This window comes from Nanorana parkeri, unplaced genomic scaffold (genome assembly GCF_000935625.1).
Source record: "Nanorana parkeri isolate BGI_ZX_2015 unplaced genomic scaffold, ASM93562v1 scaffold711, whole genome shotgun sequence".
Taxonomy (NCBI): Eukaryota; Metazoa; Chordata; class Amphibia; order Anura; family Dicroglossidae; genus Nanorana; species Nanorana parkeri.
This window is the reverse complement of record NW_017306979.1, coordinates 177,570-195,319: the sequence shown is the minus strand read 5'-3', so window position 1 is coordinate 195,319 and position 17,750 is coordinate 177,570. Positions and strand designations below refer to the sequence as shown.

The 17,750-nt window shown below is 42.6% G+C and overlaps 2 protein-coding genes across 5 annotated transcripts in view; one reads left to right on the top strand and one right to left on the bottom strand.

The window, feature by feature from the left end:
* Positions 1 to 13,747, bottom strand: part of XPNPEP3 (X-prolyl aminopeptidase 3) — a 79,793-nt gene extending 66,046 nt beyond the window's left edge. For both annotated transcript variants that reach the window (XM_018563925.1, XM_018563926.1), the window contains exon 1: positions 13,629 to 13,747. In XM_018563925.1, the coding sequence (XP_018419427.1) occupies positions 13,629 to 13,674 (46 nt within the window). In that variant the 5' untranslated portion in view covers positions 13,675 to 13,747. The remainder of the gene's footprint in view (positions 1 to 13,628) is intronic.
* Positions 13,748 to 14,048: 301 nt separating this feature from the next.
* The window catches only part of ST13 (suppression of tumorigenicity 13 (colon carcinoma) (Hsp70 interacting protein)), a 38,708-nt gene continuing 35,006 nt past the window's right edge, over positions 14,049 to 17,750 (top strand). For all 3 annotated transcript variants that reach the window (XM_018563918.1, XM_018563916.1, XM_018563917.1), the window contains exon 1: positions 14,049 to 14,323. In XM_018563918.1, the coding sequence (XP_018419420.1) occupies positions 14,214 to 14,323 (110 nt within the window). In that variant the 5' untranslated portion in view covers positions 14,049 to 14,213. The remainder of the gene's footprint in view (positions 14,324 to 17,750) is intronic.

Sequence of the window (17,750 nt, the reverse complement as noted above, 5' to 3'; positions counted from 1 at the left end):
GAAAACTGAAAAGTTATATCTTTTTACAAGAGACCCATTGGACTCATCATACTCATGTCCGTCTGACATCTTCTCACTTTCCCACCTGGAAATATAGCACTTCCTCTTTTAGTAAATCACGTGGAGTCGCTATTGGCTTTTACAACGGTATTGTATTTCAACTAGTGGATTTCAAGATCGATCCTGATGGGAGATACTTGTTTCTGAAAGAACATATTGATAAACGGGTTTTCACCTTGGCTATGGTATATGGCCCCAATCAGGCTCAGGCCCCCTTCTTGAGACTTACCATTCATTTATTGTCTGACTTTCAACGTGGTATTACCCTCCTGGCAGGAGATTTAAATATACAACTAGATCCTTCTCTTGATTCCTCCCTAGGCCACTCGCATGTCACATATAAACATTTACCATGAGGAAGACCTTATACGGTTTTCAGCTGATGGATACGTGACAGATCCTCCATCCGCATGAGTGAAATTACACTATTTTCCACTGTACATAATTCCTATACCCAGATTGATTATATTTTTCTGGATCATCGACATCTTGACCTCCTTCGGGACGCCTCGATCCTCCAATCTACTCTATCTGACCACGCCCCAGTGACCGCTTCTCTGGAGATTCCGGGGGACCCCTGCCCACCTTTCTCATGGAGGTTAAATGTCTCTTTGCTGTCTAACCCCACTATTGTCTCAGCTATTGAGAAAGATAAGAAAGCTCACAAGGCCTCCATTTGGGGTCTTTGATCGCACATGGATCCGGGAAAAAGAAAGAGGACACATACAAAATCTCGGAACTTATGGATAGATTTCAGGCACTTGAATGGTCCCAAAAATGCTCTTTATTGAATGCTACTTTGCTTGAACTAACTGAATCTCTAGAGAGGAATCTCGAGATGTCCTAAACTCTAAATTTAAGCGCTCCATACATTTCTTCTCTCAAAAAAACATGAATTGGGTAATAAACCCAGTAAGATGCTCGCTAGACTCTTGAGAGACAAGAAAAGTGCTAATTTTCCCCAAAAATTAAAAATAGGAATGATAAGCTACCTTTTACCTCCAAGAAGATTGCACGAATCTTCCAAGATGTTTATGTAAGATCTGATCCTTCTCCTCTGACTGCCCAACGACATAGCCATCTCATTTACTCCTACTTATCAAAAATCCAATTCCCTAAATTGCCACCACGAACCTTGGGGGACCGTGAGTCGCCCAGCATAGACGCCAAATTGTTACAAGCTATAGCTACGACCGCCACGGGCAAGAGCCCAGGTCTGAAAGGGTGCTCTCCTAAATATTATAACGTTTTTCAACAACTACTTGTCCCACACCTTTGTAATTACGTTAATTCTTTCTCCCTAGGTGTCTCCCCAGTCGCCAGTATGCCCCGTGCCCATAAATTTGTTTTCCCCAAACCAAGCAAAGACCCGACGACCTACAGTAGTTATCGCCCGATTTCCCTATTGAATGGAGACATTAAATTGTCTACGCTGGCAATTAGATTTAATTCGTTCTTACCTAACCTTATATCCTCTGATCAGACAGGCTTCATTCCTGACAGGGAGTCAAGGGATAATACCCAAAGGGCAATCACTCTACTGCATCATGCTTCGAAAACGTAATCATCCTACTCTATTCTTATCTACTGATGCTGAAAAGGCATTTGATAGAGTTGAGTGGGATTATCTTCTGGCCTCCCTTGTTCATATTGTTGTTGAATGGGATAAAAGCATTATATACTAACTAGGGATGCACCAATACCGATACTAGTACTCGCCCAAATGCTCCGATATTTACCCCAGATACCGGAACTTCGGGTTAGGGGAGATCTCCCTCTAAACGGCAGTGCCATGGGGGAGAATGAAGATGGCTTTCAAGATGTCATGACCCACCACCCAGCTTCCTGATTGGTCAGTAAGCCAGGTTGCCTAGCAATAAGTGAAGCCGGCTTCCTAGCCAATCAGAAAGCCGGGCGGCGGGTCATGATATGCCGCCCGGCTTCCTGATTGATCAGGAAGCCAGACTGCCTAGCAACAAATGAAGCCGGCTTTCTAGCCAATCAGGAAGCCAGGAGGAGGTTCATGATGTGCCACTTCCTAATTGGCTAGGAAGCCGGCTCACTTGTTGCCAAGCAGCCTTGCTTCCTGACCAATCAGGAAGCCTGGGAAGCACGTCATGACCCGCCACCCGGCTTCCTGATTGGTCAGAAAGCCAGGCTGCCTTGCAGTGTCCCGAGGGACATGAATCCGGTTTTCTTTCGAACACCAGCTTTACAGGCAATCAGGAAGCCGGTGCGTTTGGTCATGACCCGCCACCCATCTTTTCTGATAATCTGGGCGCACGGATGCCAGTATCGGAATTTGGTATCGGCGAGTACCAAAAGAAAAAAATATCGGTACTCGTACTCCCTACCGTAAAATCCATATCGTTGCAACCCTAATACTAACCCTAGGGCCCATATTAAGGTTAATGGTCTCCTCTCTCCTAGTTTTGAATTATGTAATGTTACGCGTCAGGGCTGCCCTCTCTCACCATTATTATTTGCTCTATCCCTTGAACCATTATTAATTTCCATAAGAAACAATAGTGATATTAGAGGTATTTCTGTCAGAGGTAAAGAACATAAATTGGCTGCTTACGCAGATGATATTCTCTTTTTTTATACAACAGCCCCTGACCTCTTTACCCAACCTCTTACAAGAATTGGAACATTTTGGTCAGGTATCTAATTTTAAAATAAACAACTAAATCGGAGGTGCTAAACCTTCTAGTACCCCCTTTAATGGTTTCTATTCTTAAACAGACTATGCCCTTTGCGTGGCAAACTGTGAAATTAAAATAGTTGGGCATTCACCTGACCTATATTCTGATCTCTTTACATCTAATTATATGCCTCTGTTTAATAACCTGAAACGAGATCTCGTACACTGGTTTAAGAACAAACCCTACCTATCCTTGCTTGGGTGGGTTAATACCATCAAAATGAACATATTGCCCCGGGTTCTATATCTTTTCCAGTCTCTCCCTATAGCGGTACTTCCTTCATACCTGAAATCATTGAGATTAGTTGTCCATAGATTTATCTGGAACCGATTTGGAGCAAGAGTATCTCATCAGGTCCTTATTAGGAAAAAACATACCCGACTTTCCTATGTATTTACCGGCAGTTGCCTTAAAGAGGTTACTTGATTGATGTTACCATGAAGACTCCAAGCAATGGGTGGCATTAGAATGTGCCCTATCAACTCAACCTCTGTCCATGGTTATCTGGATACCTTCAGATCAAAGACACCTAGCTGGGGAAACTTCTCCTTTAACGAAAGCCACTTTGAATCTATGGAAAAGACTCAATCTGCAACTATTACGGAATTACAATTCTCGACTGTTACCACTCCTCGGTCACTCATACTTTTCTCCGGGTCGTAACAACACCGGCTTCCTTAAATGGACTTAATTGACCCTGAAATGACATCATGTCTGTTCCGGGTCCACTTTGCTCGCCTTACAACACCTAAGGGAAAAATGGAGAACACTCCCCTTTGATTCTTGGTGTTACAGACAATTGTACCATTTTGTGAATTCTTTTACTAAGCCTCTTCACTCCATGAAATAACTTTTCCCCATAAATAGTCTTCTCAGTTCTTCAGAGCCTCCGTCTCATGGAATTTCTCAGATGTATAAAATCTTTCTAGCATCTCATACGCAAGTTTCCTCCTTATCTCACAAACTGGAAGAAAGTGTTTGATATTACTTTTGATGAGACACAGAGGCAAAAAATTATTCAAGCCAACTCTTCTTCTATAAGCTCACCAGTCATCGAATCCTCCTTCAAATTTTTGGCTTGCTGGTATTACACACCATTTCGTGCATCCCTCCAGATCTGCCTCTTGTTGGAGACACTGTGGTGCATTGGATCATACTCACAACTTTGGTGGTCTTGCCCCAAGGTTCGGGGCTTCTGGTGCCAAGTCACTTGCTATATACTACTCATCACGAACAACTCTGTCCAGCTTGACCCTTTGGTCTGTCTGCTACATTATTCTGATATGCCTTTGCCTTCTTATAAGTGTTTGTTAATTCCCCACTTGCTTATTGCAGCTAAATCCCTTATACCAGTGCACTGGAGTACCCCTCTAACACCTTCCATAAGGGAATGGCCTGTTAAAATTCATTATTTCCGGCTAATGGAGGAGCTAACCCATTCCTTACGTGATCGCTTTGCGAAATTCGAGGCGACTTGACACCCCTGGCTCGAATTTTAAAAACCCTTGGTATTTGCAAATTATGTCTTAATCCTGCCACTCCACTTCCTGAATTACTCTGATTTACTTTCCATATTGCTAATGTTGATATAATTAAGTTGCTGGCATCTATTGATTGCTGTAAATTGTGGGTGCCTGTATCCACTGTGCCCACCATATCATTTTCCTTCTTTCTTGTTTTCCCCCTTTATTCTTCTCTTTACCAAACCTATCTCATTTAGTGAATGGTTTAGTGTTGATGCTTGCTGAAAAATACATGTTACATACTTCAGTCTTAGGTTACTATTGGTATTTCCCCAATTTGATGTAACTGCTGATGTTCTGAATTTTGGTTTAGTGCTCTGTATCGACAATTTCCTATATATGTATATATATATGTATGTTCATATACATATACTGTATACAATGTTTAAAATACTATGAGGGGAATTTACTCAAACTGGACTGGAAGTATGTGTGACAGTGAACTGTGCTCTATAACCTAACCTAAAAATTAATGTTACCATCCCTACTCCACTAATCTATAAATATACAGTTGTGCTCAGCAGTCTGCATACTCTGGCAGAAATCATGAAGTTTTGGCATTGATATTGAAAATCTGACTGATCATGCCAAAAAAATGTCTTTTATTTAGGGATAGTGATCATACGAAGCCATTAATTATCACACATAGTTGTGTGAAAAAGTGTTGGCCCCCTTCCTTATTTTTCAATGTTTTGCACGTTTGCCACACTTAAATGTTTCAGATCATCAAACAAATTTAAACATTAGTCAAAGATAACACAAGTAAACACAACATGCAGTTTTGAAAGGAAGGTTTTTATTATTAAGGGAAAACAAAATCCAAATCCACATGGCCCTGTGTGAAAAAAGTGTTTCCCACCCTTTTAAAACATAACTTAACTCTGGTTTATCACACCGGAGTTCAATTTCTCTAGCCACACCTGTTCGCAATCAAGAAATCACTTAAGTTAACAGATAGTTGCGCTGGGAGAAGATAATGTGTCAGTAATTACCAGCTGCAGCAATGTGCAATAAAAACCATCAAAGTACAATAATAATATGCTGCGCTTGGTCTATAAAATTTTCAAAATTCCGCACCACCTAAGTGAATAGATTAATAAATGGTCTGCATATCTAGCTGTATCCACCTGTATGTGTGATCGCAACTGTATGTCATATATCAGTGAATAACCGTGAACTTGTAAATACACTCCATCACAAGTGTGGGTAATGAATAAATGAAATACGTACAAAAATAATGATAATGAGGGGATTAGTTCTGGAGGTGGAGTTATTCTATTAGTTGTGTAAGGAAAACCATGTGTGGTGCTTAATCGTGAATAAGTAAGCAGCGGATACACATAAATAAGTTCAGCTACTAGTCTGAAATAAACACTAATAAGCCGTGAAACAATGTGTTAAATATTTGAGTCTCTCCTTGTGTTGGTGTAATACTGTTTGTAACATTAAATGTGACTATTCCTGTGTCAAATATGGATAGGACAGGTGAGGGGGAGCTCTCCTTGTACACCGCTAAGGTGTTGGATGCATTGATTTAGGTATCAAAATCTGCAAAGGGAGTCGGCACCCGAATGTAATCCTACACCTAGGGTATTATCACAACCAATAATCTCAAACAGACAAAGTAGGTCAATGTCCTGTGACCGCAAATAAGTCCTCACGTAAAGTCGATCCTAGTGCCGGCAAAAAATCAATCAAACAGTCCTCTGTTTCACCCCAACCTTTAAATAGTAGCATATGGGGATATTGTTACTTATCTGTCCTCCTGGGTTTGTCCTAGGATACAGAGTACGGAAATGGACAAGATATCATAACCACAAGGGATCGTTGAAGAGACTCCTTCAAAATTAATTCATTTCTTCAGGGAATCCTAGGACAAACGTAGGAGACTATTAGCTGAACTTATTTATGTGTATCCACTGCTTACTTATTCACGATTAAGCACCACACATGGTTTTCCTTACACAACTAATAGAATAACTCCACCTCCAGAACTAATCACTTCATTATTATTAATTTTTTACGTATTTCATTTATTCATTACCCACACTTGTGATGGAGTGTATTTACAAGTTCACGGTTATTCACTGATATATGACATACAGTTGCAATCGCACATACAGGTGGATACAGCTAGATATGCAGATAATTTATTAATCTATTCGCTTATAATAGGTGGTGCGGAATTTTGAAGATTTTATAGGCCAAGCGCAGCATATTATTATTATACTTTGATGGTTTTTATTGCACATTGCTGCAGCTGGTAATTACTGACACATTGGGGGTGATTTACTAACCTAAACACACACACACACACACCAGGTGTTTGTGATTTTCACACAGCAAAACGTATTTATCAACCAAAAAGTCTCTAAAAGCATATTTCCACTAATGCCATATATGTAAAAATCATGCACATGATGCATATATAATGCTGCTTCACAGTTTAGACAAAAATGGTTAGCTCATGCATTTACATTCCTTGCATTCATCAACGCAAGCAACACAACATAGAGCTAATTTACCCAACATCACCTTGGAATTCCTTCAGGGCTTTGCACAACACACCTGCTGGGTGTGTACACACTACAAAGGTGTTTAGATTCCACCCATAGATCATGCTGGGAGGGAACACACTGCAGAGGTGTATACACGTTCGTGGTGTGTTTATAAGGTTAGTAAATCAACCCCATTATCTTCTCCCAGCGCAAGAAATCACTTAAATAAGACTTGACTGACAAAGTGAAATAGACCAAAAGATCCTCAAAAGCTACACATCATGCCGAGATCCAAAGAAATCCAGGAACAAATGAGAAAGAAAGTAATTGAGATCTATCAGTCTGGAAAAGGTTATAACACCATTTCTAACGCTTTGGGACTCCAGCAAACCACAGTGAGAGCCATTATCCACAAATGGCAAAAACATGGAACAGTGGTGAACCTTGCCAGGAGTGGGGGGCCAACCAAACTTACCCCAAGAGCGCAGCGATGACTCATCCAAGAGGTCACAAAAGACCCCACAGCAACATCCAAAGAACTGCAGGCCTCACTTGCCTCAGTTCAGGTCAGTGTTCATGACTACACCATAAGAAAGAGACTGGGCAAAAATGGCCTGCATGACAGAGTTCCAAGACAAAAACCGCTGCTGAGCAAAAAAAACATAAAAGCTCGTCTCCGTTATGCCAGAAAACATCTTGATGATCCCCAAGACTTTTTGGAAAATACTCTGTGAACTGACGAGACAAAAGTTGAACTTTTTGGAAGGTGTGTGTCTCATTACATCTGGCGTAAGAGTAACACTGCATTTCAGAAAAAGTGCGGCCATCTATTTTGTGACCTCAAGCTGAAGCTAACTTGGGTTCTGCAGCAGGACAATGATCCAAAACACACCAGAAAGTCCACCTCTGAATGGCTGAAGAAAAACAAAATTAAGACTTTGGAGTGGCCTAGTCAAAGTCCTGACCTGAATCCTATTGAGATGCTGTGGCATGACCTTAAAAAGGCGGTTCATGCTCGAAAACCTTCCAATGTGGCTAAATTACAACAATTCTGCAAAGATGAGTGGACCAAAATTCCTGCACAGCGCTGTAACCGACTCATTGCAAGTTATCCCAAACGCTTGATTGCAGTTCTTGCTGCTAAGGGTGGCCCAACCAGTTATTAGGTTTAGGGGGCAAACCTTTTTTCACACAGGGCCATGTGGGTTTGGATTTTGTTTTCCTTTAATAATAAAAACCTTCCTTTAAAAACTGCATGTTGTGTTTACTTGTGTTGTCTTTGACTAATGTTTACATTTGTTTGATGATCTGAAACATTAAAGTGTGACAAACGTGCAAAACAATGAAAAATCAGGAGGGGGGCCAACACTTTTTTCACACAACTGTAGTTCTGTAGTTGTTTGGCTCATTTTAAATTATAACAACAGAAATCACCCAAATGGCTCTGATCAAAAGTTTACATACCCTGAAGTATTTGGCCTTGTTACAAACACACAAGGTGACACACACAGGTTAAAATGGCAAATAAAGGTTAATTTCCCACATCTGTGGCTTTTTGAATTTCAATTAGTGTCTGTGTATAAATAGTCAATGAGTTTGTTAGCTCTCAGGTGGATGCACTGAGCAGGCTAGATACTGAGCCATGGGGAGCAGAAAAGAACTGTCCAAAGACCTGGTAACAAGGTAATATAACTTTATAAACATGTAAAAGGATATAAAAAGATATCCAAAGTCTTGAAAATGTCAGTCAGTACTGTTCAATCACTTATTAGGAAGTAGAAAATTCGGGGATCTTTTGATACCAAGCCATGGTCAGGTAGACCAAGAAAGATTGCAGCCACAACTGCCAGAAGAATTGTTCGAATTACAAAAAAAAAACACAGGTAACCTCAGGAGCAATACAGGCTGCTCTGGAAAAAGACGGTGAGGTTGTTTTAAGGAGTACAATACGACGATACTTCAACAAAAATGAGCTGCATGGTCAAGTTGCCAGAAAGAAGCCTTTAATGCGCCAATTCCACACAAAAAAGCCCGGTTACAATGTGGTCCAACAACATCTTGACACGGCTCACAGCTTCTGGCACAGTGGAATTTGGAGTGACGAGACCAAAATAGAGCTTATTGGTCACAACCATACGTGCTAGGTTTGGAGAGGGGCCAACAGGGCCCATAGTGACAAGCATACCATCCCCACTGTGAAGCATGGTGGTGGCTCACTGATGTTTTGGGGGGAGTGTGAGCTCTAAAGGCAAGTGGAATCTTGTCAAAATTGATGGCAAGATGAATGCAGCATGCTATCAGAAAATGCTGGCAGACAATTTGCATTCTTCTGCAGAAAAACTGCGCTTGGGGCGCTCTTGGACTTTCCAGCACAACAATGGCCCTAAGCACAAGGCTAAGGTGACCCTCTAGTGGTTACAACAGAAAAAGGTGAAAGTTCTGGAGTGGCCATCACAGACTCCCGACCTTAATATCATCGAGCTACTCTGGGGAGATCTCAAACGTGCAGTTCATGCAAGACGACCAAAGACTTTGCATGACTTAGAGGCATTTTGTTGAAGCTAATGGGCAGCTATATCACCTGCAAGAATTTGGGGCCTCATAGACAACTATTACAAAAGACTGCATGCTGTCATTGGTGCTAAACACTGTATTTAAGAACTAAGGGTATGCAGACTTTTGAACAGGGGTCATTTCACTTTTTAATTTGTTGCCATGTTTTAATGATTGTGCCATTCTGTTATGACCTACAGTTGAATATGAATCCCATAAGAAATAAAAGAAACGTGCTTTGCCTACTCACTCATGTTTTTCTTTAAATATGGTACATATATTACCAATTCTTCAGGCTGGGTTCACACCTGAGCGTTTTTCAGCGCTGATCGAAGCACTGAAAAACGCTCAGCAAGTGAAATCACATGAATCCATATGTGCATTGTTCCCATCTGGGTGTATTTCAGCCCGTGGAAACGCGCTGAAAAGCGCCCTACGCCCAAACAAGTACAGGAGCTTCTTTGGGGCGTTTTTCCTCGCTCATACATTGGTATTCCCGAGTGTGGCTCGGGGTTAACAAAGCGGTAACCCCTAGACCCCTGATATTTCCCTTTTAAAATAGAAAAAGAGATTGAGAACACAGAGTCCTCAATCTCTTTTTCTGTGTCCCCTGTTATCAATGAACAGGAATCCTCTATGAGTGTTCCTGTTCATTGATAACATGAGTACATGGCATGTTTACTATAACTACAATTATGAATGAATGGGGGTGATGTAGATCGCTGTCACAAGAGGCTGATCGAGCCGTGTAGAGAGGAAAGCCCAGGCTCCTGTGACAGCGATGTCTCCGCCCACACACCGCTCTGCGGACTGTGATAGGCGGCTGAGCGGTGTGGGAGGAGAGATGCCGCAGCTCAAAGCGCTCTCGTCCTGACTCCTGCAGCGCTCGGCGGCTGTCACTTTCTTTTCTCCCCGCTGGAAAAGCGCCCAGCGGGGAGAAAAGAAACCAGGGATGACCCGATGTATCGGCCGAAACATGGCTCTTTCGGCATTATGCCAAAAGTGCCATTTTCGGCCGATATGTTTCGGCGGCCGATATATCGGTGCATCCCTAATAGATACACAATATATCTATCTATAAATATGTATAATGAGTTAATGACACATGCATAAGGGCTTTTATTCACTCCAAATGCAGACAAGATCTGCATGAGTTTCTGCACATGCAGTGTGTTTTGCCGCGTTCCGGGCCTTTTTTGTAAAAAAAAGAAAAACAAATACTATTTTTAGCCTAAAATGGGCTTTCAGTGTGTTCCAGGGCGTTTGCGTGTGTTTTGGTGAGTTCCAGAGCAGAAAAAATAGGACATGCTGCATTTTTCCCATATGCTCTGGAACTGAACGCTCTGGTGTGAACTAGAGCCCAAATACCATTGGAATACATTGGACGAAGTTTTGAACCGTTCTGTAACTGCTCCGCGCTTGGTGTGAACTAGCCCTCAATCGTGTGCAGTTCCCGAGTGTGCATAAAACATGTGCAAAAAGATATTAGAATCAGTAATAAATGTCATGGTGGTGTAAAAAATAGTCCATAAAAGAAACATTTATAGCTGATTCTACTTGTGATGATACAGTGTTCAGATATAATCAGTAGGTGCTAACCACAATAAACAAGCTCTCCCTTAAGGATTAGCACTCACCAGATAGCGTTGACCATGTTACTAAGAATGGCCAAACAGCGTTTTAGATTAGAGGAATCATCCACAATGCTCCCTCAGACTTTCTTAGTTTTCCATTCTCATATCCAGTAAACTTGGTCTACAGATCAAGCCTTTGCCGGGCATCAGCAACTACAGAGGGATCCAAACAGAGAATGTGGTAATGTCAGCAGCCCCTCCCACTTGACGCGTTCTGTCACAAATACTCAGTAGAGGATACTGGATACAGGAGTGGATGTTTTTTGACCATCTTGTTGCAAATGTTTCGGGAATTGCAATATTTATGGCCGATTATGGATATAACAAAAACGTTTTTTGCTCATAGCTTATGCATATGTAATTTGAATATATATCCACACATACAGTGCTGTGCAAAAGATTTAGGCAGGTGTGAAATAGTGCTATGTGCAAAAACTGTGTGCAAGTGTCCTAGAAGAATTGATGCTGTTTTGAAGGCATAGGGTAGTCACACCAAATATTGATTTGATTTGGATTTCTCTTCTGTTCATTTATTTTCCATTTTGTTAATTGATCAAAAATAAACTATTGTCAGTTTTATTTCTGAAAGCATTCTCACTTTACAGCATTTTTATCACACCTGCCTAAAATTTTTGCACAGTACTGTATATAGTCAGGCGACTGCACTGACCAATGTGTGCTCACTATTTGCGAGCGAAATTCAAAATCCAGAGTGCAGGGCTGTGCTAGACGGCAGTACAGGGTATGGACAGTACACCCATACCGAAGGAGGGGAAGAAGCATTTGCCGAAAGACAAGTGGGGGGGGGGGATTGGAAGAGGGGGCCAGATTGGCAGGGGTAATTCAATTTTTCCAAATTCACCTGGGAAAATGGAATTACCCTTTAACCCATTAGTATGCAGTCATGCATACACTAGAAATAGAAAATATTCATATAAAATACATATACAAAATAAAAACAAAAAGTTTTTGCTAGATTTGTACACTAGCCCTATAATGCTTTATTGGTATATACAAAGATCTCCAAAGAAAGTGACAGCACTACATGGTACATGTGCAAAGACAGGTATTCAAGATGCATTATCTTCTACAGGTGAAACTCGAATAATTAGAATATCGTGCAAAAGTAATTGCAGTAATTGCTGCAAAAGGGGCCCAAACCAAGTATTGAGTACATATGCATGCTTGTACTTTTCAGAGGTCCGATATTGTTCTATGTACAATTCTTGTTTTATTGATTGCATGTAATAATCTACTTTTTTGAGGTTGTGGATTTGGGGTTCTTGGGGTTTTCATGAGCTGTAAGCCATAATCATCACAATTATGACAAATCACGGCTTGAATTATCTTGCTTTGCATGTAATGAGTCTATCTCATATATTAGTTTCACCTTTTAAGTTGCATTAGTGAAATAAATGAACTTTGCACCATATTCTAATTATTCGAGTTTCACCTGTATAGGGCCCTGGTCAGAGAAACAAACCCAATTAATTGGCCCATTCACAGTAGTGACAGTTTTCTGTGGGTTAACAAAAGTACGACACAATATGTGCCTGTGTTGACTGGCTTTTGCTCATATGAGCACTCTTTCCCTCCCCATAGATGTCCATGAAAATGCAAAAGCAGCTTGAAGTAGGTCAAATGTACTTGTCAATGAACTCTAAAGCATTTCAAACTGATGTTCAATGCAAAACGAAGGCACCTGGAAGCACCCTGGATTTGCCCATCGATACAAGCCCAAAGTGTGCTCCGGGTTCACAGTGATTGTGGCCATGGTGAAAGGTGGCACATGTTGACCAGTGGTTTTGATGTATTGTAATGCATTTGTGTGCTTTGTTTTGTTTTAGACAATGGCAAGCAATATCTGCAGTGACATCATTAGGCGTTTTCTTCCTTGTATTTGTTTCCTGCTTGTTCTGTGTTGGGTTGTGTAGTTGTGCTTTCTGAGCAAGCTCAAGTCATGACCGCTATGACATGATTGTCACAGCTTGTTTTGGCATATGGGCTGGTGGCTGCGGTGGGGGCTTTGTCTTGCATTGTTACAATGGTCTACTATCTCTATTGGTTTAAACTTTATTGAAATGTCAAAGTGACATTTAATTCATTTGTATTCACCACAGCTCACATGGGGTGAGGTACAGAAAAATGTAGCATTTCTGAAATTATTTGCACCAAACTACAAAGGCAGTGGCGTTTTTCAACAGGACACACAGAAAACAATTGTGCGAGGACCCTTCACAGCTTTCATGGACCTTTCTTCAGGCATGTGATGACATGACGCCATTTGCCTGAGGAAGACTCCCTACAAGGTCCCAAAACATTGCTTTTCTATTGGATCATAGCGCGTCAATGGGTGCACTGAATATTGGTAATAAAACATGGCTGAATCAAACACAGGTAGGTGTGACTGGACCCTAAAGACCCCTTTACAAGTCAGTGCTCCAATTACTGAATGCTGGGGCCCTCAGGCTGTACTTTAAACACCAAAGGGCCACATGTGGCCCTCAAACTGTAGGTTGGACACCAGGATTCTACTGCATCACTAACACAGCTCCTGCTCCCCACATAGGCTACAGCTATTACTAGGACCGATGTAAAGTATGCCAATAACGAGTCGTGACAGTGAGAAGTACCGCAGACGAAGAAATCCCTGACCTGAGACATGTCTGCAGAAAGATCTTTGCCCGATAACTCGCCACATCTCTGTAAACTCTTAGGATTCCACTCTTTGTCGCACAGGAAACTCGCCAACATTTTCCTGTCGCGGCACAGTGATGAAATTCCTATGAGGGCCAGTCAGGGCGGTGTTCTATCGAACAGCAGCCTCCTGACAGAGCAGTATCTGGTTGTCATGGGAGGAGCCGCTGTCCTAGGTGACAACCCCGGTTCTGCTGCGTTCACCTCGGCTGCCCAATAGGAGTCTCTAGTTGGATGACGAGTGGAGATTAGTGTGACCTGGAACGTTATGTTGTGTAGATAGGTGACGAAGTCTATTTACTACGCTGTAATACAGAAAAGTGAAGTTTTAAAAGAAAAAAAACAAAACATTTCCGCACGATAGTGCTTGATGAGTCACGCGCCTTTTTTTCCCAGAGAACGGGACAAGCTAGACTTCCTGTTCCATGGGTCAAAGTAGTACTCTGTGATTGGTCGCCTGATAGCCACGCCCACCGTTCCCTAGCGCTGCCATTTCTCGTTCCTTCTAGCGAGTTAGCGGTGTTCTGTTCGCGTTTGTGAACCATGGAGGCGCAGCAGCTGCAAGAGTTGCGACAGTTTGTCCAGTTGTGTAAGAGCGACCCAGCTATCCTGCATCGACCAGAGCTGCAGTTCTTCACAGAATGGCTACTAAGGTAACGTTAGAGAGTCAGACGTTTCTGTGCATTTCCGCCTACAACAACACTGCACACCTGATCGCACGTTGTTCATGCTTCTGCTAAACGATTCAAGGACGTTGGTTTGACTCCTGAGTAGGCAATCGTTAGGTTTATATGGTGCACAAAAGCAGGCTCACCCAATTTTTCATTTTTGTCAGTTTTTCCCCCCCCCACAACTAGACAGAAAGTAGTAGTTTGTCTCCTACTTCACTGCAGATTAGATACAGATTATATCTCCACCAATGTATGCAAAAAATTTCCCACCTCTTCCTGTTCAAGACAGTTTGCTTTAACCTGTCAAGACGCTGGATACAGCTTCTGATAGGTTGCGCTATTAGGCCTCATTCACACTGCTTAGAGTCGGCCTGTACAAATCCGTGGGATGTGCACAGCCGTATCGGGCAGCTCCCAGGAAGGACAGGTGCTGTGTGTGATTTGTACGCTGCAGCCTGTTCTTCTCTATGGGATGATGCGGCCTGTACGCTCACCTGAACTGCACATCCGTGTGAGTGCGGCTATCCGTACTCATACGCACACACGATGGATCCTATCTGCGTCTGAGCACGGACACCTGCACCCGCATGAATGTGTATGGGCCGACTCTAAGCAGTGTAAAAGAGGCCTTGGTGTTGCAGGGAAGCTGGGGACTCAGGTGGGCTCTGCAGGGTGTCAAGCTGAGACCGCCAAAGACGCTGCACATCCCACCATATACCTTGCACACCCACCCTGCAGAGCCCACCACAGATCCTGCACAGAGACTCTAAGGTGGTCTGTGCAGGGTCCCTTTCCCTGCACATGTGCTGCTCCTCTTACCTGCAGTTTCCCAGCCTGCTTCCAGGACATGGCACTTCTTGCTGGAGCCGCCCGCAGCCTCTGTCGGCCGGGGCCGTGTCTCCTTCGGTGCCATCAGCATCTGTCTTCCCGCATCTGCTGAAGCTTCTTGGAGCCGGCTGGGCCGTGTCTTCCTGCAGCCGCCAAAGCTTCTTGGAGTGGCCCGCAGCCTCCGTCGGACGGGCCGTGACTCCCTGGGCCCCGGACACTCCTCCTCGTACACCCGGCAGCACGCTGCCAGGCCCCACTAGCAGCCACCTGATTAGGCAGCCGAGGCTGCTTGATCTTGTGCACCCGTCCCCAGGTTTCCTCTTTGCGGGGGGGGGGGAAAAGTGCCGCTCCAGGCAAACGCTTTGTTTGCCTCACGGTAAATACGCCCCTGGTTGGAACTAGATACAAACTATAGTTTACATGCCTGTTATTAAAGAAGTAGAGCATGCATGGTATCATGCGCTAGGTGTGTGCATTGCAGCACATTGGAACGCATGGTACTGCAGTACTGTGTGGTGAAAAAAAATGCAGTACTACGCATTGTGCTGCAATGCTCAGCCGCTGGGAAGCATGTTGGGGCACCATTCAAAAGAATAGCAAAGCACCTAGCACACGGTAACATCCACTTGGTGTTGTGTGCGATAGTGTATGCAAAGGGCACGTTAGCATGTATTTAGGGCAGCACTATGGCTGTTCCATACTAAGACTGAGAGCTGCATGATCACATGACCACTGATCAGTCAGCTCTCCATCTCTCCTAGCAGATAGCAGTGATTGTCAGCCAGAGCCCATTGCAGGGATTGTTCCTCCCCTCTCTGTTCCTACAGCATTTACTGGAGCTACAGACAGAGGAGGGGGTGGGTACGCCTGGCTTCTTGACTGCAGTGCGACTGTGCCCTGCCACTTGATAGTAAGCTTTTGCCTCCTATCAGCTGACTTTGGGTCACAGGAAAGAGAAGTAAAGGCAAAATAAAAGCTGCAAAAGAAAACACATTTCTGATCGAAGCAAAGCTGTATAGTTGTCAATGGGTACGTGCAAACAGATGTGTGCACATGTGCTGCATTCAGATCTGTAACAAAAAAAATTAAAAATCTGAGTCCATAAATTTCAGACATCAATGGTGTAGATAATGTATTGTATGTAAAGCACAGCGTACAAAGTGCTGCAGTCTGGTGTATGCAGTGCCTAGCACACTATATACAGATTGAAATGGTTCAGAGTATGTAATATACAGCAGAGCATACAGAATGCTTTGGCCTGGACTGTGTAACATGAAGTGGTATGTATAGAGTGCCCTGCTCTGATGCAAATGACTTACAAAGCAGTTTACTTTGTGCAGTGATATGCAGAAATTAAGGTCTCCTTGTTGGTCACATTCAACTGGACTGTAATAGTAAATATTCAATGGCTTTTTCAGTTCTTGTGGTTGTCAGGTTCATACCCCAACATTTATATCCACACATGTACTTAGTCATCTTAATCTACTCGCCATGGGAATGTGTTAAGACAGATGCTGATTGGCCAAGAACAAGATGGGAATTGTAATGGTTTCTGAGACCATCCTGGTTTCATACATTATACAATCACCATGCTGCTATATTCTGTGGCAAATGGTAATCCTTCAATTCACATGGCTGAAGGTGTTGTCAATTGGTTAGGGTAGAGACAAAGGCTGATTTACTAGAGAAGTTGAAAATCTTCACTAAAAAAAAGAGTGAAAATGAAGATTTACTGCTGAGACCTGAACACTTTGTACACCCCAAATAAAGTTATAGAAAAGCTCCCCCATCAGACAAGTCACACCACACTAGCCCATGTGCTACAATGGAGCAGTTTAGCAGGCAGGCTAGTGTGAACCTAGTCTAAAGCTGGCCATACACTGCTTCAATTTTCGAAAGAACGTTTGTACAAAAGAACATTCATTTGACTTTCTATTAGTTGACGGGGTCAAATCGACGATCGATTTCGAGCCTAGGGAAGCAAAAAGTCAAAGGAGCAGGATGGAAATGTTTTTCTTAACAGACAGCATTCTATCTGTGAATGTGATTTTTTGAAACTCCATTAATTCCAAAATCCAATGTTAAAATCGAACCATTTTAATCGCCATTCGTCAAGTGTCTGATGGCATTATCCGGTGGTAAAGAAATATCTTTCCTTCGAACATTCCTTCAGAAATCTACTAGTGTATGGCATGCTTTAATCTAGGGCTGCAGCTAACGATTATTTTCATAATCGATTAGTTGGCCGATTATTAAGATCGGTTAATCGGATTTAAAAAAAAAGGCTCCAGTGATTGACGACTAGTTTGTGTTAAGATTGTAGTCCATCACGGGAGCAAGCTTGGCGCGGTGGAAGTAAAAAAAAAAAGTGTGGTGTGCAATATAGTACATTATACAGCGGCGCAGTGCAGAATACCAGCAGCTATAGAGGAATGTAGAAATAGTACATTATACTATAATGTACTATTGCTGGGATTTGTAGTCCTCTGTAGCTGGCGTTATTCTGCATTGCGCTGTATATAATGTATTATTGATGGGATTTGTAGTCCTCTATAGAAGGTTCCATCTATCCTCTAAGAAG